The sequence below is a fragment of the Hippopotamus amphibius genome, chromosome 3 (genome assembly GCF_030028045.1).
Source record: "Hippopotamus amphibius kiboko isolate mHipAmp2 chromosome 3, mHipAmp2.hap2, whole genome shotgun sequence".
Taxonomy (NCBI): Eukaryota; Metazoa; Chordata; class Mammalia; order Artiodactyla; family Hippopotamidae; genus Hippopotamus; species Hippopotamus amphibius.
The window spans coordinates 165,218,607-165,242,783 of NC_080188.1; the positions used below are offsets into that span (position 1 = coordinate 165,218,607).

General features: G+C 36.1%; 1 protein-coding gene across 1 annotated transcript in view; it reads right to left on the minus strand.

Annotated features, from left to right (window-relative positions):
• The window catches only part of HMCN1 (hemicentin 1), a 460,484-nt gene that overhangs the window by 346,723 nt on the left and 89,584 nt on the right, over positions 1-24,177 (minus strand). Inside the window, exons 2-4 of the mRNA XM_057725744.1 lie at positions 19,091-19,161; positions 1,197-1,355; positions 269-391 (exon numbers count right to left, since the gene is read on the minus strand). Of these exons, the coding sequence (XP_057581727.1) occupies positions 269-391; positions 1,197-1,355; positions 19,091-19,161 (353 nt within the window). The remainder of the gene's footprint in view (positions 1-268; positions 392-1,196; positions 1,356-19,090; positions 19,162-24,177) is intronic.

The window sequence follows — 24,177 nt, forward strand, 5'->3', positions numbered from 1 at the left end:
ATTGTCAAGTTCTGCTAAATGAATTTTAAATAAATGTATGGTTAAGTCTAAATAAGTTATCAGTATAGCATAATACAGTCTAGAAATTAATATCAGATAAACCTACGTTTCTCCACATTGGTTTAATGACTTTATTGACCTGTGGTCTATGGGGGAAAAATCCTTTTGTTTAAATTATTTTTGAAATCAAAACTGACACAATTAGGTTTGTCTAACTGATGTTGGTAAGGTAGCTGGTAATAAAACAGACCCACTTTATTAAACTGACCTCATTAACTTGTTTTTTGTCCAGATGGAACACTTGACCAGAACTTGTAGAGGCAATTTCTTCATAGACTCTGTATCCAATATGGGTTCTGTCATCACAATCTCCAGTGAGCACAAACACCACCTATGATTTTTGAAAAAAGAAGCTAGTTTAAAGGTTTAAAGGATTTTCAGAAATCGATATATATTTATTGAACACTTACTATGTATTAACATACTACCAGGCAAGTGGGATATATATGCATTCTACCAGTTCTAAGCCTACACTCAAGAGGCCTTGTGTATTTCCACTTGATCTCTAGTGTTTCTGCCTTGGTCATGACAAGAACATGCCTAAACTAGCTTTCTGGTCTCAGAAAGAGTTTGAGAAACCTGTGAGGCAGAGCCAAGTTACCCCAGAGATCACCTACATAAGCTAAACCCAAACTATCCCCAGATACACAAGTGAGCAAGCATAGCCTAGGGCAACTGAAACCTGCAAACATGTGAGAAATAAATGATTATTGTTTAAAGTCATTGAGAGTTAGAACAGCTTGTTATGCAGCAATAGCTAACTGATACAATGAGTAACTGACTCAGACAAGATTCACATAGGAGGTGATATTTGAAATACAGGCCTTTTCTCTTAGGGCTATGTTTTTGTTAGTTATAAGGATAAGATGGTAACAAGCATCTTAATGAAATGTAATCATTTCTTCTCCATATTATGAAACAAGGCATTCATATGCTATATACAAATATTACATATCCATTTAATATGTTTACATTAAATGACACATACATATTGGAGTCCATATATATGGATCAATAGTTCTAATTATTGACATTTGTCACATACAGTATAGTCAGAGAGGGGAGCCAATCTCTTGCATTTCTCACAGCTGTATTCAGATGGAAAATTGGGGGGTAGGGGGTTTATTCCCACTCACTTGTGACTGTTTCTGTTGTATAAGCTGCAGCACCTCATGAGTGAGCCGATAATCCTTGGACCGTGCATCAGTGAAAACATAGATGAAAGAACCAGGAAGAGAAATTTCCAAGGCAATTTTTATAGCTCCAATACTCATTTCTGGACAATCGCCACCACCCTGTTGAGGAGCATTGAGAAAAAAGTCAGTTATTTCATTAGCAGAAAACAGATGCATTAGTTACTACAAATTGCTGTAGGAGCTCTAGAATGGAGCAAGTTCTCCCCACTTTTATTTTCTGTCAGTTTGCCACTGGATTAACCACTTTCGTTACAGGGAGATGAAAAAGATATAAAGTGATGAAGAGATAGAAAAACCTGTACTTATGGATAAATTAAAAATTTACCCATCTGATCCTACAATCCCACTCCTGGACATATATCTGGAGAAAACCATAATTCAGAAAGACACATGCACCCCAATGTTCACTGCACCACTATTTACAATAGCCAAGACATGGAAGCAATCTCAATGTCCATCAACAGATGAATGGATAAAGAAGACACACACATACACACAATGGAATATTAGCCATAAAAAAGAATGAAATAATGCCATTTGCAGCAACATGGATCGGCCTCAAGATTATCACACTAAGTGAAGGAAGTCAGAGAAAGACAAGCATCATGTGATATCACTTATATGTGGAATCTTAAAAAAAACAAATGATACAAATGAACTTATATACAAAATAGAAATAGACCCACAGATAGAAAACAAACTTATGGTTACCAAAGGGGAAAGAGGTAGGGGAGGGATAAATTAGGAGTTTGGGATTAACATATACACACTATTATATATAAAATAGATAACCAACAAGGATCTATTTAGCACAGGGAACTATACTCAATATTTTATAATAACCTATAAGGGAAAAGAATCTAGAAAAAAATAGATATATGTGTATATATAACTGAATCACTTTGCTGTACACCTGAAAGTAACACAACATTGTAAATCAACTATACTTCAATAAAAATAAGTAAATAAACTTGAGAGTCAAGAAAAGAAAAAAATAAAAATTTACCCAAAATACACAAAGTAATAGAGATTGTTATATACGTTTTCTTTCTTTCTTTTTCTATTGTCTGCATTGGGTCTTCATTGCTGCACACAGGATTTCTCTAGTTGCAGTGGGGGGGGGGCTACTTTTCATTGCAGTGCGTGGGCTTCTCATTCTGGTGGCTTCTCTTGTTGCAGAGCACAGGCTCTAGGCAAGTGAGCTTCAGTAGTTGCAGCACACGAGCTCAACAGTTGTGGCTCACGGGCTCTAGAGCACAGGCTTAATTGTTGTGGTGCATGGGCTTAGTTGCTCTGCAGCATGTGGAATCTTCCCCAAGCAGGGATCGAACCCATGTCCCCTGTATTGGCAGGTGGATTCTTAACCACTGCACCACCTAGGAAGTCCCTGTTACATACTTTTTAACTAATATTGACTGACTCCCACTCTCATATGGGTTGGCAAAAAAGTTCTTTCGGTTTTTTCCGTAAGATGGCTCTAGTAGTGATTAGTTGTCTTTAACTTTATTTGAAACAATTTTGTTAGATTGTATTGTGACAACAGTCATATCAGCATGCATTTTAAAAACGGCTTATCAAAATTGGTGAATTTTTGTGTAGCCATTTTAATACTGAAGATGGAAGAAAAAAGCAACATTTGCGGCATATTATGCTTTATTATTTCAAGAAAGGCAAAAGTGCAACTGAAACACACAAAAAAGATTTGTGCAGTGTATGGAGAAGGTGCTGGGACTGACTGAACATGTCAAAATTGGTTTGTAAGGTTTCGTGCTGGAGATGATGGATGATGCTCCATGGTCGGGTAGACCAGTTGAAGTTGATAGTGATCAAACTGAGACATTAACTGAGAACAATCAACGTTATACCATGCAGGAGATAGCCAGCAGACTCAAAATATTCGAATTGAGCACTGAAAATAATTTGCACCAGCTTGGTTATGTTAATCGCTTTGATGTTTGGGTTCCACATAAATTAAGCGGGAAAAAAACCCTCTTGACCATATTTCCGCGTGCGATTCTCTACTTAAATATAATGAAAATGTTCCTTTTTTAAAACAAATTGTGATGAGCAATGAAAAGTGGATACTGTACAATAATGGAGAACAGAAGAGATCATGGGGCAAGCGAAATGAATCACCACCAACCACTCCAAAGGCCGGTCTTCATCCAAAGAAGGTGATGTTGTGTATGTGGTGGGATTGGAAGCAAGTCCTCTATGTTGAGCTCCTTCTGGAAAACCTATAAATAATTCCAACAAGTACTGCTTCCAATTAGACCAACTGAAAGCAGCATTCAATGAAAAGCGTCTGGAATTAGTCAATAGAAAGCTCCTAATCTTCCATGAGGATAATGCAAGACTGCGTGTTTCTTTGATGACCAGGCAAAAACTGTTACAGATTGGCTGGGAAATTCTGATTCATCTGCTGTATTCACCAGACACTGCACCTTCGGATTTCCATTTATTTTGGTCTTTACAAAATTCTCTTAATGGAAAAACAGTCAATTCCCTGGAAGACTATAAAAGGCACCTGGAATAGTTCTTTGCTCAAAAAGATAAAAAGTTTGGGGAAGATAGTATTATGAAATTGCCTGGAAAAATGGCATTAGGTAGTAGAACAAAATGGTGATTATGTTGTTCAATAAAGTTCTTGGTGAAAATGAAAAATGTCTTTCATTTTTACTTAAAAACCAAAGGAGCCTTTTGGCCAACCCAATACATGACTATTTCATACATTCCCTCTTTTCTTATCCCTTCTCACTCTTATTTGATCACCTCGCTTCCACTGTACTGAGAAGACAGAAGCAATCAGAAGAGAACTTTCATAAACTCTAGCCCCGATACCTACGAACCCACAGCAACAGCAGGCACATGCCCTGCCTTCAGGGTGAAGGAATCCTTTACACTCACAGCTAAGGCTGACTTCTCACCTGTGCCTAATCAAGGACATGGCTCCTATGGCTGTCCCTTCTCTCCACTCCATTGTCAAACATTGCCTCTTTACCGGATCATTCCCACCAGCAAACACACACACTGGTTCATCTCCTATACTCCAAGCTTCTGCCCAAATGGGATTTATCAGAGAATCCTTTCACGACCACCTTACATAAAGTACACCCCCTTTGTCACTCTTTTCACTCTGCTTCATTTTTACTACTAACACGTGATCTCTGTGTCTTATTTTCTATTCGACTAGGCTCTTCCTAAACAAAATATATCTTCCTAAACATAACTAGCCCTCACCCTAAGAGGAATTCTTGTCACATGTATTTCCTTCAAACACATATCAATTTATAGATAAAACTGTGAGCATGCTGTATTTACAGTTGAATATATTATAAATTTAGGACTATATCTTGCTTATGTTATGTCATCAATGTTCTTCAAAATCAAAGGTTTTAATGACTGTGTGATACATCCCATAATTTAGTCAGACATTTCTCTATTGTTGAATATTAATTCTTTTAAATTTTCCTCTATTATAAATATATAAATAGAAACCTATTATAAATCTAATTATATTTATAATATACATAATATAGTATTCTATACATTTTTTTCTCATGTCTCATTATTTCCTTAGCAGATGTCAATAATTACAGAGCCAAGGAAATGGACTTTCAACCAATATGTTTTGAGAAATGAATAACTGCTAAACACCCTGCTAGGATTTAGGTACACAAAGATGAATAAGCCAAAGTATCTTGTCCTTAAAGAGCTCATGCCTAGAAAAGACAATCAAATAAAAAGCAGGGTAGCTTGGGATCATGGGGGACCTTGTGGTTCCACAGTCCACCAGAACTCAATGAGTAAGAGCTCTTTCTCAAAAGGAAAATAATTACTTGATGAAAGGGATAAGGTTTTATCTCTAAACTCTGGAGATTCTACTTAATTCTCCCATTGGGGCTTTCCCTAGGCTCCAAACAATCTCTGATTCTGAAAACAGATATCTTGAGCACCACAGATCTAATCAGGGTCATAAGAACCAAGCATTAGAACTGTTTACACTTTAGCTTGGACCACCTGAAGAATCTTTTCTTGCACTGGATCCTACTGAATACTTACAGCCTTTAAACATCATTTATTGAATGAGTTGGAACTGAGCACCAACTCTTACAAATTACTTCTAAAATCAAGACACCCATTAATTATGTCACTTTCTTAATAGTAGGGGGCTGGACATTATAGTAACTTTCAAGAAGGTAACAGCTATCGAACTCCCAGAAGTTTTATTGTTAGCAGTTGCTTCTATTTCTGTACTAAATATCTCCTATTCTCTATTACTTATGTGCATTTTCACAGCATCTAGTTTAACAGATAATACTATTTTCAAAAACTTGTATACTTGTATCCTCAGACTGTACTTACCTCCCAAATTGCAATTTTCCATTTACAATTGCTTGTTAGACATCTACCCCTAGATGTTTTATTTGTATCTACAATTCAATGCATCTACTGTGGAACTCATATTTTCCCTAACCATATCTTCCCTATTTTTGTTAATGGTATGGTCTGCCTAGACATTCAGTTCAAAACCTGAGTCATCTCTGACTCCTCCCTCTTCCTTCACCTAATCAGTGATTAAACCATTTTCCTTCTACAATACATCCATCATGAATCTGTCCCCTCCCTTCCTCTTTACTTCCTACAATTCACTCTTCTTATCGTTAATTTTATCATTAATCTTAATTTTGTCTAATCTTCTGCTCTTCCTACTACCAAACTTTATATTTCTTGAAGTAAAGAGCTGTCTATATCACATTCCTAGTTAAAATCTTTCACTAACTACTGTGTTAAATCAAATTAGCTTTCTATCTTTCTATCTCCTGATGCTCTCTCTTCAAAAATTGCTTCCTTGGTAACTAGACTTACCATGGTGATCACTGTGAAATGTACAGAAATACTGAATTACTATGTTGCGTAACAGGAATTGTGCTGTAGGTCAATTATACTTTGAAAACAAAAACTCACAGAAAAAGAAATCAGATTTTGGTTCCCAGAGGCAGGGGGAGGGGGAGGAGAAGTTGGACACAGGCTGTCAAAAGGTACAAATTTCCAGGTATAAGTAAAATAAGTACTAGGGATGTAATGTACTACATGGTAAATATAATTAACAGTGCTGTATGTTATATAGGAAGGTTGTTCAAAGAGTGAATTTTAAGAGTTATCACAGGGAAAATTTTTTTTTCTATTTCTTTGGTTTTATACCTATATCAAATGATGACTGTTTACTAAGCTTATTGTGATAATCAATTCATAATGTATGTAAGTCAAATCATCATGCTCTACACCTTAAACTTAATACAGTGCTGTCTGTCAAATATATCTCAATGGAACTAGAAGGAAAAACTGCTTCCTTTAACCTGAGACTGTTTCCTGTTCTTTAATTATGCCCCTTGCTTCACATCAATTCCTTTACTACTTTCATTAAGTAATCTTTCTTATTGCTCCATCTCCACCATCAAGCATTCCTCAGCGATGTATGCATGTCTAAAATTTCCCATTTTCTATAAGCTCTTTGATGGCAGCAACCATGTAAGTCCTCGAGTCCCCAGTTCATAGCATTTGCTAACATACAGTTATCACTGAGTAAATATTTGTCAGATTGAACTATTTTCCTCCCAAGGTTGAGATAATATGCCTTCCCCTCTTTAAAACATTCTCTTTTCGCCCATTCAGATGTACTTCCTCACTCTTCAGATGTACTCCAGTTTGCTTTATTCTTTAATAATGTAACATATTTTCCTTGGCATAATAGTTATTTGGAGAGATTACCATGCGCAGCAAATGCCCTTGAGTGAGCATTAGTGTGCTAGGAAAGCAGAAAATAGCTACTGGGCACACTGGTAACGTTAGTACTTTGGAGAGGAATAATTTTTACTTGTAGCCAACTTTGCGTATCTGTAATGAATATTTTGGACTGCTCAAAAATGTATTAGATTACTATTGTATTTTCAGAAGCTTAAGCAAAAAAACTTTCTTAGCTGTGCTTGACGTCGTGCACCTGAGCATGAATCACAGTATAAGTTAACCATTCCACAGCATTTGTCACATGGCCAAGTACACAGCAATGCTCTGCGGTAAATAACTCTATGGAGAGAGGAATTGCTTTTTGCTTGTTGTCGCCTAGTATCATGGGGCTAGGAGGAGTCAGCTGTCTTCGGCCAAAAATCACAACAGCTAAGTCATCGTCTGCGATACAAGCTAAGGATGGCAAGAATGATAAACCTCGTCCAGTTACTGAGTAAAGATTGATCTTTGAGTCGTTTGACTGTGTTACAATTTACTCTGAGAGAACCTCAGGATGCTCATTCCACAACATCACCCAGGAGTAGACTCTAAGGCCCACTAGAATCCTTGGAAGTTTGCCTATCTCATTGCACATGTAGGTTCTTGAAAAGAAAAATAAGTTTCTTTATTCCAAAAGAAGTTAACATGTTACATTAGAGCCTGATAAAAGCTCCCCATCTGATACCTGAGTTTAATTTTCTAATCATTTTAAATCATAAATAACCATTAAAATTACCTATAAAAGGAAGACTTCAGATATGTGCTATCTACTATGGTAGCCACTATCTAGCCTAATGTGGCTACTGAACACTTGAAATATGATTAGTGAAACTGAGGAACTGAATGTTTTATTTTATTTTAATAAAATAAAGCTGAAGAAGTACTAATTTTTATCCTGATGTTAAATTGATAATATTTTAGATATAATGGATTAAATAGATAATTAAATTAATTTCAACTGTGTTTTCAGATTACATATATGGCTCACATTCTCTTTTTGTTGGACAGCACTGCTTTAGAATGATATGTTTGGTTTAGTTATGTAGGCTTTATTCTAGACTGTTATTTGTAAGGTTGTTGCTTTGATCTCAAAGTCTTCAATGAGCTTCGCTTCCTGGAAGGAGTTATTAGAAACAAAAATTCAAGTTGTTTTAATTTACTAAAGTTTAGGAATCAAGCTAAACTCTACTCCAAAAATCTGTAAATGATTTACTTTGTTTAAACATATAAACACACACACATACACACATATACATATATATACACAAAGTTTATAAAGTTTTTACAGATTTACATAAACATATAAAATACCTCAGAAACTTAACTCACAGGTTTGCTAATAGTGTTTCCCAAATCATTAACTGATCTTCTAATCATTAAATTTAGCTAAAAGGTGAATTTGTCTGAACAGGACTAGAGAGAACCATTGTTAAAATGTCCATGTTTATAAATAAGCCTAACAAAGTCAAATACTTTAGGTTAATCTGTGTCAAACTCATGTACAGATTATAAAATTAGGTCAATCAGATTGTGACTCAAACTATAAAAACAACCTTTTCAACTTTTTAGTTCCAAATTTTTTTTTAAAAAGGTAGTCCTTTAAAAGTCTTAACATTTTCTGTTGACTTGAATACCAAGTGGAAAAGAAAAGTAAAATAATATTCTATAAAACATCTATGATGAAGAAATTTAGAATGGATGAACTTGAATCCATGAAAATTTTCATTTATTTAATTGATATTTTGTTTGTGATAAGACACTCTACTTGTATTAACTCAATGGATATCAACTCTGCACCAAGCACTGAGATAGTATTATCACTCATGCTACACTATTTATGCTTTCCATCACTTGATGAGATACGTATCATTTTTAGCATATTTTCTTGACAGAGCACTAAATCTTGAAAACCCCTTTGCCAGGATCACAGAACCAGTATATGAAAGAGCAGGGAATACAAACTCAATTCTGCCTGGACTGATGGGTCATGCAAACAAGAATGTGTCATTTTATTTCTTTCATCAACTTCTGTGACTGCAAGTAGCTTGTCAGGGACACTGTAAAAGCAGAAGAAGGATTCTCCTTCTTCTGGATACCCACAGAATATTTTTCATTCTTCTATTATAGCATTCACTGAGTTGTATTTATAACATATCTGCTTCCTCCCACTAGATCATTGTTCTTTGAGGAAACGTAGTACGTGTTCCATTGTTGTTTGATGAATGAATGGATAAATAAATGAATAATGGCTAAATGGGTGAATGAGACTGTGCAAAGCAATCTTGACACAATCTAGACACACTTGCTGTATTCAGCCTGAGTTTTACTCAAGCTTGGATCATCTCAAGTAATAAAATTCCAGAGCTAAGTCTCCTAAAGTACAAGTGCCAAAAGTTGCTCTTTAAGCAATACGTATATGACTGTGTGTGCGCATGTGTGTGTGTATATATATGTATGTATGTATTCTTGCAGCATACAAACAGAACCCCCCATGTCTCCCCTCTCTCCCGCCTCCCTCCTCTTCCTCGTTCTCTCTCTCCCTACCTCCTTCCCCACCTCCACATCTCCACCCGGCATCATGAGATCAAATTTCATATTTAACAAAAAACAAACACAGCCATGTGTGTGTACCCCCCAAACCACATAAACCTGCACACATACATGGAAATGAAAGCTGTCGGGGAGATACAGTTGCATAATGCATTGAATTGCACAATTCCCTAAATGTATACAAGAAGGGCCTGACTTTAACTTTGTGTTTTTATTTGAACTCTGAAATATAACTAACTTGTATCAGTAGGTTCACTCATCATTTTGTCTTTATAATTCTACTGATGGCTACAACGTACCAAATTGCCAAAGACACTTCAGATAGAAAAAAAAAAAAAAAGTGTACTGAGAAAACAGAAGCATGTGCCCTTTCACAGGAAACACTGCTCTTGAGATTAAAGGGAAAAAAACGGTAACCTCAGAATTACAGCGATAGTTATGTTCAGAAACAAATTCCTGCCAAACAAGATTAAATAAGAATGAATAGAAATCCTATCAGTCAAGGGAGTAATAAAACAGATTGCCATGCTGTCTTTTCTAAATACAAGACAGTGTGGGAGTGGTACTGGAATAAACTGAACCTTGAAACCCTGAGAGGAGTTAGAGAAAAATGAAGTTTCTGTCCAAAACCTAATGGGAAAACGCTCATCAAACAAGGGATCAGAGAAGGATGAAGGCTAATCTCCAAGCAGGCCCTTGCTCATGCCTCATTACGTCTCTTCCAACCCATTTCAGTTCTATTCTCATCATCCATCTGCAGTAAATTGGTGTTTATACCAGTTGTTTCCCAGTGATGCCTAACTTTAAGCAATAAAAAAAATGAAACATTTTTGGTAGGCTCACGTCTGAGTCCATAAGAATGCCTACTGGTATTACAATATTTACCCTTATTGTAGCATGACGACAACCTATGAAGCCTAATTTCAGAGTCAAACTGCATTTCTTTCACATGAAACACTCATTGTTTTGAACATCTCGTTTGTGTAATCTGCCCTTTATGTACAAAATTTAGGAATGAAATTCAGTTGCAAGCTGAAAAACCTTCAGTTCTCTTTCTAAGAGACACCTGTGCGAGTCTACAACCAAGAAAACAGAACGCACACATGGAAACCATTAAATTACACTGAATTTAAAGTTGCTTCCAAGCAAATATAAAATAAATCAAAATGACTGCAGAACACTAGTACACTAGTGACATTTGGTCTTCATCACCTGTAGAAAATATGACAGGGATGTACTGAGAGACAGAGTACTTCAGAGTCCAAATTTCAAATCTCCATAATCAAAAAAAGAGGATGCCACATTCCGGGCAGTCCACCACGCTGCCCTTTACTAGTCTGAAGAAGATGGAATCCAAATCAAGGCATCGAAGAACTGCTGACCTCGATTCCAAGAACATTAAAGGATAACAATGACAACCATTTCCAGGCTTTCAGGTTATCACCTGTCAGTAGTAAGGGTCTAACTCTTCAGAAATGGATCTTCCCATTTATAGGAACTTATTTCACATTGAGCCTTAAGATGATATTCAGTTCACTTCTATTTAAATAATCATAAAGACTAGATTATGTACCAGGCACTCAATATTTTGATTAATAAATCAGAAAATAGTGTGTCTTCATACTTTAAAATATTTCAAAGCTTCATAATTTACATGAATTATAATAGACCATGGTCCTTTCAAGAGGGAAACGGTGTGGAAGCAAGCAAGCATAACAAAAATACCACCGGGTAGCTTCTCCTGATCAGAAGACATATAGAAGTGTGCAGGGTTAACTCTAGGCGAAAATGGGAAACTGCAAAATATCTTGAAATTCTCAGTATCCACTTCAATAATTCTCCTCTTCTCTGCTACTTAGAGAATTCCCTCTCCTTCAAGGATTCTGTATCTTTTCCCATCAAATTAGGACACTGTCCTGGTCCCTGGTTGGAATAGATTCCTGATCTCCTATCAGACGGCTCTTATGTTTGCTCCTGTTTGAGAAGAAGCCAGAAGAGGGCAGAGGCACGGTCTAAGGAGGCCCTTGTAGCCAATTATCATTTGCTTATTCAAGGACTAGATGTTCACCCTGCTTGCACTTCCTCTGGGAAGGCTTTCTTTCTCCCTGTCTTCTCTCTGCTATGACCCTTCTCTACCTTTCCTCTGTACTATTCAGACTCTACCTGCAAACTAAAGTCTTTCTCTTCCTTTCTGCTCCAACATTCACATATGGATTTTACATGCTTTCTAGCACATTTGGTCTATCTTTGTTACTGAGTAGTTGAAGGAGTTGTAATGTTGTGATTTTCTTTATTTAATGTGATAAAAAATATATACTGTGTATGTTATAGTAGGTCTTGACAAAAGTTATTAATACAATGTATTTTTACTAATAAAATTATAGTTTACAAATATTACATTTATATGGAAGTTTGAGAGACAAGTTTGGGTTTTTTTTAAGAACTAGTAAGTAGTCATTAAAGAAATTGGTGAACTAAGATCAATCATCTCAAAGGAGGAGACAAATATCAATACATATAGGCAGAGTAAGTACATGAGGAGTTTTTTAAAATCAACATGAATATATAAGAATGGAGACCCGGTTTAAAGTTTGTGTATGGAAACCTGAGGGACTTAGCTGTTGACTGGATCAGTATTCAATAATGGGATATGCCTGAACAGAAAAGCCCACATCAGCCTCGAACACCAACAGAGGCTCCCAGACATTGCTCCATAGGAGCCCCAAGTATCATCTGGTGAGGAAGGCCAGTGCTATCAAATCTCTGACTGATGTTAGTTCACGTATGGGGCAGGGATAGATTTCTGGAAGGGATCTAAACATCCGATGGGGTAATTGAGCAGATAATACTCAACGTCAATACCAAGACCAGGACTTCACAAGTCTTCCTGAGACTTTTTCAAGACCTAAGAAGAAAAAAGATAACTTCTTGAGAACTGCTTCCGATCAATTTGGACTGAGAAGAAACTCTTTAATTTTCCATTTTGTTGAAAGTGAGGTTTATAGTTTTTTTCTAGGAGCCGTGGCTTTAGATCAAAAAACATTCTCCCAAGAAAACCATTTTGACCTCCATCCTTAACATCACCTAAAAACTGACAAAATCAGGAATAGGACTTATTGTGGGGAACAGAGCAATATCTTGGTTGACTTAACAGCATGAAAGTAATAAATCCAGGCATCATGGGTCAGCGGATTCCTCTTCTTAAATGTTATTTTGTTACATAGATTTGCAGTATTTACTCCACGACTCTCATATTTACCCTTAAGAACATATCCCTACATGCACACTTTGAAAAGAAAATTAAGAAATGTCCCCTCATAATCTACCCCAACCCCATTCTACCTGTCTGAGTATTCGACTTTGAAAAAGCAATCCAACAGTCAGGATACCCTTCTATATTCTTTGTCCTTTGAGGTGTACACAAAAGATCATTAAGAAGTCAGCCAACTATTTGCTTCTGGATAGGATACCAGGATAGATAGCTAGAAAGGAGCCAATCATTCCCACTCAGAGCCCTCCATTCACTTATCTTTGTCCCCATCCTTCACTTTCTGGGGATATAGGATTGTTTGTCCCTCAGAGAATTATTACTTTAGCAGAAAACTCTAGCAGCAAACTAAAGTTTTAATAGATGCTTCATTCGGGCCCCAAGAAGTTTCAACCCTAACAACAAAAATAATCAAAATAACCTACAAATACAACTGCAGTATAAACACTACCTTTCAATTTCTTAAAATGCATCTTGTTCTTGTGTCACTCCAAGGTGACCATGAGATTATACTTAAATAAGCTTACCACACTAAGTAGCAAGAACACATTCTGAGCAAAGGGAATAATTCTCAATTTACAGTTAACTTTCTCATTTGCTGCTCAGTAACTTTATGTGAGCCAATTACTCACAGTGATCAGAGTAGAAGAGGAAGTCAAAATTTTTAAGAAATAGATTTGTTTCATTGAGGATGAGACCAGCCCTAGACCTACATCTGTATTTAATTCTCTACTTTCCTACTTTGAAGTAAAATACAAAGAGAAATTATATAAATAAATGTTAATTTGATTAGCTTAATAAGGTTACTTAAACCAATATTTAGAAGGAAAGTAGCAAAGTGAAAAAGGACACTGGCTTTGACATTAAATACCTCCACTTTTGAGACCAGACTTGCTACTGGCCAGTTTGGTGATCTGAGCAAGACATGTTACTTAATATCTCAAAGCTTGAATCTCCTCGTTTGTAAAAAGGAAGATTAATATTTGTGTGGGTTTGAACTGAGAGGATGACCTTAAAATACACAGAAAATCTTTCACAAGGCACATGTTCCATAACTGTTATTCATTTATGGTATAACTATTTAGTGATTATTTCTGTTAAAAGAACCTTGGAGTACTCGAGACAGCAGCAGTAAGAATAGTAACAATAGCTAATATTTATCAAGCCCTTACTCTGAGCCCGATGCTGGTTCTACTATTCTTGTAGCTTTTACACGTATTACGAGCTGTATGTATTGGACTCTATCTCACTTTCTTCCCTAAATCAGATACATGCCATTCCTCCTATAAAAGTGTAGTGTATATGTTGATATACATGCATTTGTAAGCCACATGGATATTAAGAAAACTTAAATGGAAATAAAAACTGCTTTCTTCAGTTGAATCATGTCCAACACCAAAGATGAAAATTACATCTTTTATAGCTCTACATTATATCTATGCTAACATATAATCCTTTCCTTTTTCTTGTTCTAGTCAATTTCTTTTCTTTTTACTTCATTTTTTTTGGTTACATATCAGTTTTGTTTTAAATTCATATAGAAGACTTCTATAAATCTAGAAATAAAAAAGACACTTTTACATAGTAGCATGATTTAGAATACGTGAAATTAAATAAAATGTATACTAAATTGGCATCATAAATCAGCACTATCCTCTATTTTAGCAGTCTGCCTATCTGGCCACGGTTTTTCATATTCTCTGTTAGCAGTTAATTCTAACATCAACAGTTCTTATACTATAGAAGAACATTTTTTTTTTCCCTTAACCTCAGTTTTTGTCTATTTATTCTTCTCTTTCAGTTAAAGAATGACAATGACTGGACCTTACCCTGACCTTCATAACTCTATCTTGTTGCTATGTGATGATGCTGTTCTACATATCTTTACTCTTATTCTTACTTTTATTAAGGTCAATTTTATTTAAAGACTTCTCAAAGAAAAGTTAAATCACATGTGAAGTTTTTCAGTTCTGGGGATCAAGCATCTATGTGAAAAACTTGTAATTCCATTACTGAGGAAATGTCCTCCTTTTTTAAATTTCAAATGTTTCACTAATGTGCTTTTTTGTTCTTTAAAATGTTTAGATAAGAGGCTTGAAAGCATATCATTGCCAACACCATTTTCTAAACATCAACAAGCTTTATAGTTTCTTATAAAGAATGTGACCTGAAGCAGGACTTTGCCCTGCATATTTACAAGGATATTAATTCCCAAAGCTGTGTGTGATTTGAATACCATTGTTCTTATTTGCTTTCCCTTCTTTTCCCCAGAGAGAAGGCTCAGATGCTAAGTCACTTCTCTGCATTCCAGATGAAAGAGGATGAAGGAAAATGAAATTAATGTCATAAATTTAATGATTTAAGTTTAGTGATTTTTGTTAATTTTTCTTGGAAATTTTTAAATTGCTTTTCCTCAAGTTAATTCCATATCTCTACAAGAAAAATAGCTGACCCTGGTAAAAAGCGAATAGGCAATCCCTTAATTTACTTCAAACTGAATTTACTTTTCCTGTTTTCAAAATGATTAAACTGTGAAAGGAATATTTTTAAAGGTTACTTTTTTTAAAAATCCAAGTTAATTTTTAGTAAGATAGCCATCCTTCTTGCTCTTCATATTAGTGATTTGGGGGAGTTACGAAAAATGGTAGAAAGGGAACTGAAGAAGGGTCTGGAAATTACATGCACATGAAATTTAGCATTATACTTAAATTTTATGAAATTTGTAAATTTTAGTTTTTCAGAGTGATTTATGAAATAAAATATCCTCTAAGCAAACACTCAAGAGAAGACAAAATATATTCTTTAAGTTAGGTGTTAAGTGATGATGTAGCCTAGTGTCTTGTCATATTTGACCCTTACATGATGGGAAATTTTTTGCCATTGATTAAGAAAGGAATAATTCAATAGAAACTTTGAAAGTAAAAATACTTCCATGGTATCCCCAATGCCTATAACAATGCCCAATTTTGAGTGAAGAGAAAAAGTAAATATTTGATTTCTTCCCTGGCTGGTTGTTCTAATTAAGCATCCCCTTGGGTCCCAAGACAACTCAAAAATAAATCTCATATGATGCAGCCAGTCCAGAGGAAATCTCCAGAGAAATGGACACCAGTTTTCATTCCAGGGAAGAAAGAAAGATTATTTTCTTGAACAGAGATATTATACGACCCTATAAAGTGTCTGTATCAAGTTCAATTCCAGAGGTTGGCTGGGGAGGCCTCTGGGGAGGGCATCAATGGAGTATGATTAGGAATCACAATCCTTCACCCTGGAGACAAATGGAGGGAGGAGGATAAGGACACTCCCTAAAGTTCCATCAGAACAAAAGAAGGGGAGAGGCAGGAAATCAGGAAGTGCCAGAGTCAGGTCTCACTGAGAATGTAGGCATTTTCATTCTGGCCAGATTTCCAAGAATATATCCAAGCTGAATTCTTTTTTGCAGAGAAAAAAAAATGAACATGGTAAATCTCTTCCTAGTAATTCTATCAGCTAGAAATCTCCGTTACCTGGCCCTTCTGAATCTGTATATAATGAAAACTGATGATCATGTTTTTAAGTATCTTTTGTACCATTAAGCAAAGTTTGTGTTATATTTGATATAGTTTTACTGTTAAATATACATTTTTAAAAGAAGCCACCCTCATATGATATTCATTTATTCAAGACCTATTTAAGTCTACTCTACTACAGACACTGGTTCATCCCACAGCGGACCAGAGAGACGCTCAAGAGAGCTACAAGGCTCTTGCCCTCAGGAACTCATGATAAAATACTGGAACATAGAAATTTAAACAATTAGGGCAATACAATTTCTAATTCCTATGATCCATGTACAGGATAAAAATTTTTATATAAAATTTTTGCAAAGAATCTGGACATCCAAAGTGGCAACGAATTTGCTACATTAAGGGAAAGAAAAGTAAATTGTAACTAAGTATCAAGATAATGACTGAAGAATTAGGACATGGTCTAAGAGAAAGGAAATAGAGGATTAATGAAAAAGATAATCAGAAGAAATTTATAAGAGAGAAAAACAGTTAAGGGATAACTATGCAAACCTATTTAGATTTTTAAGAAACAGAATCCAATTTAGTATGCAATTTAAAAATAGAGACAGGCACAATAAAAGAATCATGATGGAAGACATATTTGGAATGCCAAACTTTTGAGCTTTTTTTACCCTCTGCCCCAATTATGCTTATACCATATATAGTTCCAAATCAAGCCATGCACCCAACAGTGAAACCAAAGCATTAAACTTCAAACTCTAACTTGAACCCTGTTAATTTGTACATAGTGGTTCATTCATTCCTTCATTCTTCCATTCATCAAAAATTAAGCATGCTGGCATTTTACTAAGGCATTCGCTGATGGGCTAAATCAGACATAGTCCTTCAGTGTGAAACCCTAACTACTTTGTAACAGAGAGAGGCCATGAGATATGACCAAGCCTGGAGGAGAGGGCAGGATTCTCTGAGGAAGTGATATTCCAGGTGAGATTTTGAATATAGGATTTTTAAACTAGGTTAAAAGAGCATGGACATGAGGGCAGGATGAAGAACAAGAACTTCCTATGCAAAGAGACCAGCATGTGCAAAGGCCCCACGGGCAGATGGGTGAAGATATAGACACGAGGCGGCTCTATGCAAAGCCCCTACCGCAGAGCTTGGGGCCCAAGGGAGAGAGTGGCTCTAGACAGGACTGACAGACAGGCTTCAGGTCACTCAGGAACTTGGGAAGACTTTGATGAGGTGGGGGTAGGAGATGAGTGGACAGGGTATGAAGAAGCAGAGGGCTTCCATTTATATGTGTCTCTGTGTGAAACAGTAAGTTGCTCAGAGTGGATGACAGCTGAAACAGCCAGTAATAAAAGGGTAATGGGATAGAGGTTTAAGAAGAATAGATAAGATTTGCAACTGTCATTGGGAGGAATGGGAGATTTAATAGACCAAAGAAACATAGTAGGATCATGGGAGTATTAAGAGTCCAGTGGAAGTTGGTGGTTATGTATTTATAGTGGAATCAACCTGCCATGTTGTGAGACTTCAACGGCACTTGGCCATCGGACATAATTGTGGTCACTCAGGAATGAGGTTCTGCCATTAGAACAGAAAAGCAATGGACAAGAAAGAAAAAGGAGTGTTTCTGAAATGATAGGACTCTGAGATAGATTGAAAGAGAATGAAAAAGGAGAGCTCTGATGGCCTGGGAGACAGGATAGGGATCAATGGACTGGAAGGCCTGAGGTGGGTGAAGGAGCAGTTGTAGTGTAAGAAGCTGCAAGTAAGAAGCCTGGTGATCAGACGGTTGTTGTTGGAGACTGAATACTTGAATTAGTGACCTGAGAGACGGAATGAATTGGAGTCATCATAAGGTCCAGAGGGTATGTGTGGGAAGAGAAGACTGAGATGGAGTAAAGAAAAGGTCATCGAAGGCAACGAGCAGGCCAAAGAACTGAGAGGAGAAGGTTCTGACACGTCATTCCCATCAATGCTGAAGTGCCCCAGAATGATGGCAGCCCTAAAGGAGAAATGTAGCTAATGACCCAGGTACCAACACCTTAAATGAATGATGAGGAGTGGCCAAAGGATCTGTAGATGACGGCAGCAGAAACCATTCATGGAGGATAGGATAGTAAAACAGCCTCAAAGAAGCAATTTTTTTTTAATTAATGGATTTGGGAATAATGACCTCAAAGCAGCAATGAGAAGGTGCATATCAACCCTCTCTCCAAGTCCTGTTTTCAGAATAACATTGAAATTAACCATTCACCTTCAACTCTACTAACAAAATTACACTTACAGTCAAAGATTTTATATAGATGACTTATAGCAAAGAATATCAAAATTATCCTAATTATACCATTACTATTATGGGGAAAGAATTAACCGCTCCTTATGACTCTCAGTGAAAGGAGTCACCTAGAGCAGGAGTCAGTAAACCTTTTCTCTAAAGCATCATAGAGTAAACACTTTAGCCTTTGTGGGCCAGTCTGTCACAACTATGGAATTCTGCCATTGTTGCACAGAAGCAACCGTAGACAATGCATAAATGCAGGTGATATTTTGAACTCCATCTGCCCCACTTCCACGTCTATCATTCAAGTCAGAAAAAGTCGCATTAGAATTTAAAAACCAATAATTACTACTTTCAGACTTAAAACTAAAGAAAATCAGCCGAAAGTTCATGATTTTCCTTTCCCCTAAAAGAACTGAATGAAAGCACTCACCTGAACATAGAGTTCTCTGAGTTCATATTGAAATTTCTTGGGATCTGTGGTAACTGTTACTGGGCCAATTTCTGTGGAGATAAAAATGACACAGGTTAAGGACAGTAATCAATAGCATTAAAGACTTTAATGTACTGTGGTGGCAAATATCTCTTCTATGCTCTATATGGTTATTTAACCATTAGAAATAGTCAGCAAAACAACAAAGACCATTTCTCAATTCACAGCTGCCAAAGAATACCTTAAGGTTTGTTGTACATGATGCATACCCAAAAAAAGCGACCTTTTAGCTATAGAAAGTGCAAAGAGGTGGTCAAAAATGTCACAGGACAAAGAGTCAGGAGACCCCAGTGTGTCTCTTTTTACTCTCACCAGTCAGTGAATATTTATTGAGCACCTACTTTGCTGTTGAACTCTTAGTGAATCACTTCTTTGTCTTTTAATTCGGCTTTCTCAACTATAAATTGTAAATTTATCTGCCAATAAAAAATTCAATACTAAACAAAAAGAAAACAAAAGACCCTTCACTGTCTATCCCATGGGGTTTTGAAGAACTTGTAGAAGCACAGATATGAGGATATTAAAAGTTCAGAAAATAGTCCCTATCACTGCCTTCGCCATGGCTGGGGTTGAGGAGCACCACAATCTGAGCTGGCTTTGACCACCGTAATCACCTTAGGTGCCCCTGCCACCCTCATGACTGCCCCAACGTACTGCACAAACCACTGTTTCAAGTGGAAACATATGGGGGGACCACTGCCTTCCTTGGAAAACCAAGACCTAATTCAGGTGATGAGAAGGAGCCCAGATACCAGTGTGGGATAGATAGATAGATAGATAGATAGATAGATAGATAGATAGATAGACAGACAGACAGACAGACAGGGAGAGAGAGATCTAAATATACATATATACAGCATGTTTATAGTAAGCATTTTCATCTGCAAAGACCATTTTCCTAAAAAAAAATGTATCAACCTTTAAATTAGACAAGCAGAAACTGGTCTTTACAGATATCAATTACTTTCCACAGGAAACATCCACATATTTAAATAATAATATTAAAATTCATCTGGGTATCATGTGTATTGACATATCATCTTAAATTCCCAGGGTGGATGAAAATTTTTCTATTTTATCTAATGAAGATAACAACACAAAATTATAAAAATACTTCCCATTTGGTTTTTATAAGACATTATCTAGCTTCAAATGCATACTGCTAAAAAAGGACTTTATGACTGCAAAGGATAATAATTAATTAGCCAGGCCTTCTATCACTATAGAAGTGATAACTGTGATATCTGTGCTGTGATACAAAAACAGACTGTAGAATTTTAGAAATAAATGAGGTAAATTGGAAAGGAAGCATGATATGCCTGTCATAACCCATGTAATTTTTCTTAGAAATTACATGCAAAAATGTCTCCATCCTTCACCGTAGATTAGACACCTTGCAGTATGCAAAAGGAATGGAGAGGCGATTGAAGAAACTGTGTGAAAATGCAAACATCTGCATTCCATACAGAGTAGAACAGTCATTAGCTGTGTAAAAGTCATGTCCTGAGTATATGGAAAATCCAAGAAGCCTACTCCCTCAAGACTAAACAAAGGCATACTTCGCAAAGGAATGCAAAACAGCAAAGAAATGCCAGGCAGTTACACACTGACATATAAACCATCAGCAGCACTGTCAAGCCAAGCTTCTATGTTCCTATAGGGCATAATACTGAAATAATACTAGAAAAAATCAATTATATGAAAATAAAAAGTACACACATGCAAGACCATTCCCTATAATAATAATATTTAAAATAGCCCTGATATATGTCTGTTCTTCAAGAGTGGAGATTAAGGGATGCTTAAAATAGGAGGACGGATCAGCCTGCATTTAGTTATCGAGAAACTCAAATATCCACCTGTTTTCAACAAAGATAGGAACTATCTCCTGAAGCTCATTAATATACATTTTTGCAAGTCACACTGGACAGCTGAGATAAATCTTTTATCAGTTATGAGAAATACTCAAGAGTAAAGGCTGGCCAAGCTGCCATATCCCTCCAGCTGTAAGCATCTTTTCCAACTCTTTTGAATTGAATGATATAACTATTTTGCAAAATCAGCCCTCCTCCCTTTGAGGACTTGTGTCCATTCCAGTCTTTCTCTTCATTTAATAGAGCCCTACGCCAGCTGTGTCTTCAGCAATTTCCTTTTTTCTTCCTTTTTTATCATGTTGGTTTCATCCCCTGCCAAGCCTTTGATGACATTCAACAGGTACAACTTTGTTTTCTCTTCCTGCCTGAACACGGTCCTCTATTGCTTATAGAATTAAATGAGAACTCTCCAAGGCATTCCAGGCCCTCTCTTCTATTTATCTAATCTTCAAACTTCATCACACCCTTTAGCATGGAGCTACTGCTCTTCCTCATCACTTCCACGGCCATCCCCAAGTCTTTCATCTGCCCATACACCTCTCATTCTATAAAGCCCGATTCAAGTCCTATTTCTTTGAATGTTCTGCCTTTTCTTCAATATGCTTTAATGTTGTTTGATAATGTTTATAATAAAGACATGGGAAGAAAAAGATGCACAGCATTTAATAGAATGCAGAGATCATATCCCATTTACTTCAATGAATTTTATCTAGTTGTTTGCCAAAATAACACCAAAAAAGTGTATATAAAACAACCATCCATCTCCAAACAGAATCCTCAAGCTAGATGGTGCATTAAAGATCATTTGGTTCAATCCTTTTATCTACAGACAAGAAAACTTTAGGTTCAGAGAAGATGAAATTGAAGAACTTTGGTAGTGAAGAAAGAAGTTAAGATACCTAAAAACATTTTCTATGCTGAGCAACCTCCACAGCTCACTAACATCTCCTCTTTTCCAAGCTCTCCATTCTGTCAATGATTATACCACTACTAACTTTCGCCTTTCCTCTGGACCATGGGCAAGACAGGCCATGTTCAGAGTTCCTAATTTGATGCACACAATATCTAGAATTCTTTATTGTCGCATGCCTGGATATTATCTCTAATAGAACCGAGAAAATTCTCTCTTGCCTAATAGATACGATAATTAAACACACAAAGAAACCTCATTAGAAAATTCTTTCTCAAGTCTATTTAATAAACTTATTGAGCACCTACTATATATGCTTGCCACTGGTAACATAAAGATGACCAAACACGAACCCTGCCCTCAAAGTCCTGATGGGTCTAGTAGAGAAAATAAAACATGTAATTACAGTATAATACAATAAACGTACAAAAAGAAGTATGGAAAAGGTAGTGTGGGAGTACTCCTTAACAGAAAAAAAAATTTTCAGGATGAACCAAGGAGATTTCGAAAAGGAAATGAAAATTTAGGATTTCAAATTAAAGAAAACAAATAAATTCTTTATTAATGCTAATTAGTAGCATTAATTAGCACTTCTTTTTAAATTCTATACATCAAGTTTTCACAACAGCCCTGTATTTTATCAAATTACTGATAAAATCAGTAATCAAGTATTTTTACAGTTCATGATACTTTGTAACATATAGTGGCCTTCTTTGAGCCTCACAACCAACCACCTCATGAAGAAGTTAGAATACAAATAATTGAAAGTTGGATGATAAGCCAAAGCCATCCAGTCCCTTTGAAGGCCACCACAATACTGTGTGCCTGTGATATGATAGCATCTACCGCATGATATGTGATTGCCATTGCTTTTTCATCTCCCTCATTTGATTGTCAGCCCAAGGAGATGAACTGTCCCAATGTACCCATAATAGATTCTCAATAAATGTTGGAAGACGGGAAGAAGGGAGAGAAGGGGAAAAAAAGAATAAAGATTAAGCCCAGACATTCAAACCCTTTATTCTGTGCTCTTTTCACTTTTACCATGGAACCTCCACGCTATAGCTAAAGACCATGCTACGTAATCAGCATGACAACACCAAGTAGTCAACTGAGAAAGTCTTCAGTTTCCTCTTTTAACTAAAATGCTTGTTCTTTAATCAAGTTATTGATGCAGATAATCAATAGATACAATTTTCCACATACAGCTTCTCTTAAAAAGCAAAAGAAACATTAAGGTAACATGTATTATTAAAAATATAACAAGTACATCACACTCCAGAAGACCACTTTTGATTTAAAAAAAATAACTGTCTGAAACTCTAAACAAGTCTTTCCTCTTCTCATTAACTGTGTCATTTCCCGTTTCCTAGGGATTTATCAGATGGGTTGGATTTATTCCCAACATCTCAGCCATTGTTCTCTTAATCTGAGTTGCTGGATTGAATTTGAGAAAATAATGGAAAGAAGTTCACAATGTAATATTTTCTTTCACTGCTTCGCTTGGCAAGATCAATATCCAGTTCCTCACTTCCTTTTTCCTTTCCACTAACAGATTTCTGGTCCTTATAGTTTTTCTTTACTCAAAGTGGTACCTTGATAATAAGAGGTATATTTACTGCTGCTTGCTGGGGTCTCAACACTTTCTGTGAATGATCTGATAACACAATTTCCTTGTTTCAAAAAAAAAGGTAGTTCTCGGCTTTACATTTATAGTTACACACTAATATGTGGAAAGTTAAAATGAAAACCCCTAAGCTGCACTATAAATTAATCAGTATTTCCAAAGCATTATAAAAGAACAAAAGAAATATATAAATCACAGGGCTTGCCATACTGGAAATTTAAATATAGTTGAAAATTTTTTAAAAATAGCAAGCTATGAAAAATTAAACAGTTTAACCTATCATCAGAGAAGGGCAAGTGATACAGATTCAGAGGGAGAGCAAATTTTTTCAGTGTCCAGAGAAAGACCCCTGAGTTCTAGGGAAATAGAGAAGGCATCAGTGAGAAGAAGCAGTATGAGATGGGACTTGACAAGAACACTGGATTAACAGAGTGTGACTTGAGAGCAAAAAATTCCAGGCACTGTGACATTGCCTGTTCAAAACGCCTTCCATGAGCTGAATCTCAACACACTCCACTTTCTAAAAATTCTACTCTCAATTAATTTTACACAAATCAATTATAATGTCTTCTATGTGCAAAGTTGCTAATATAAATATATATCTATTCAAAACATA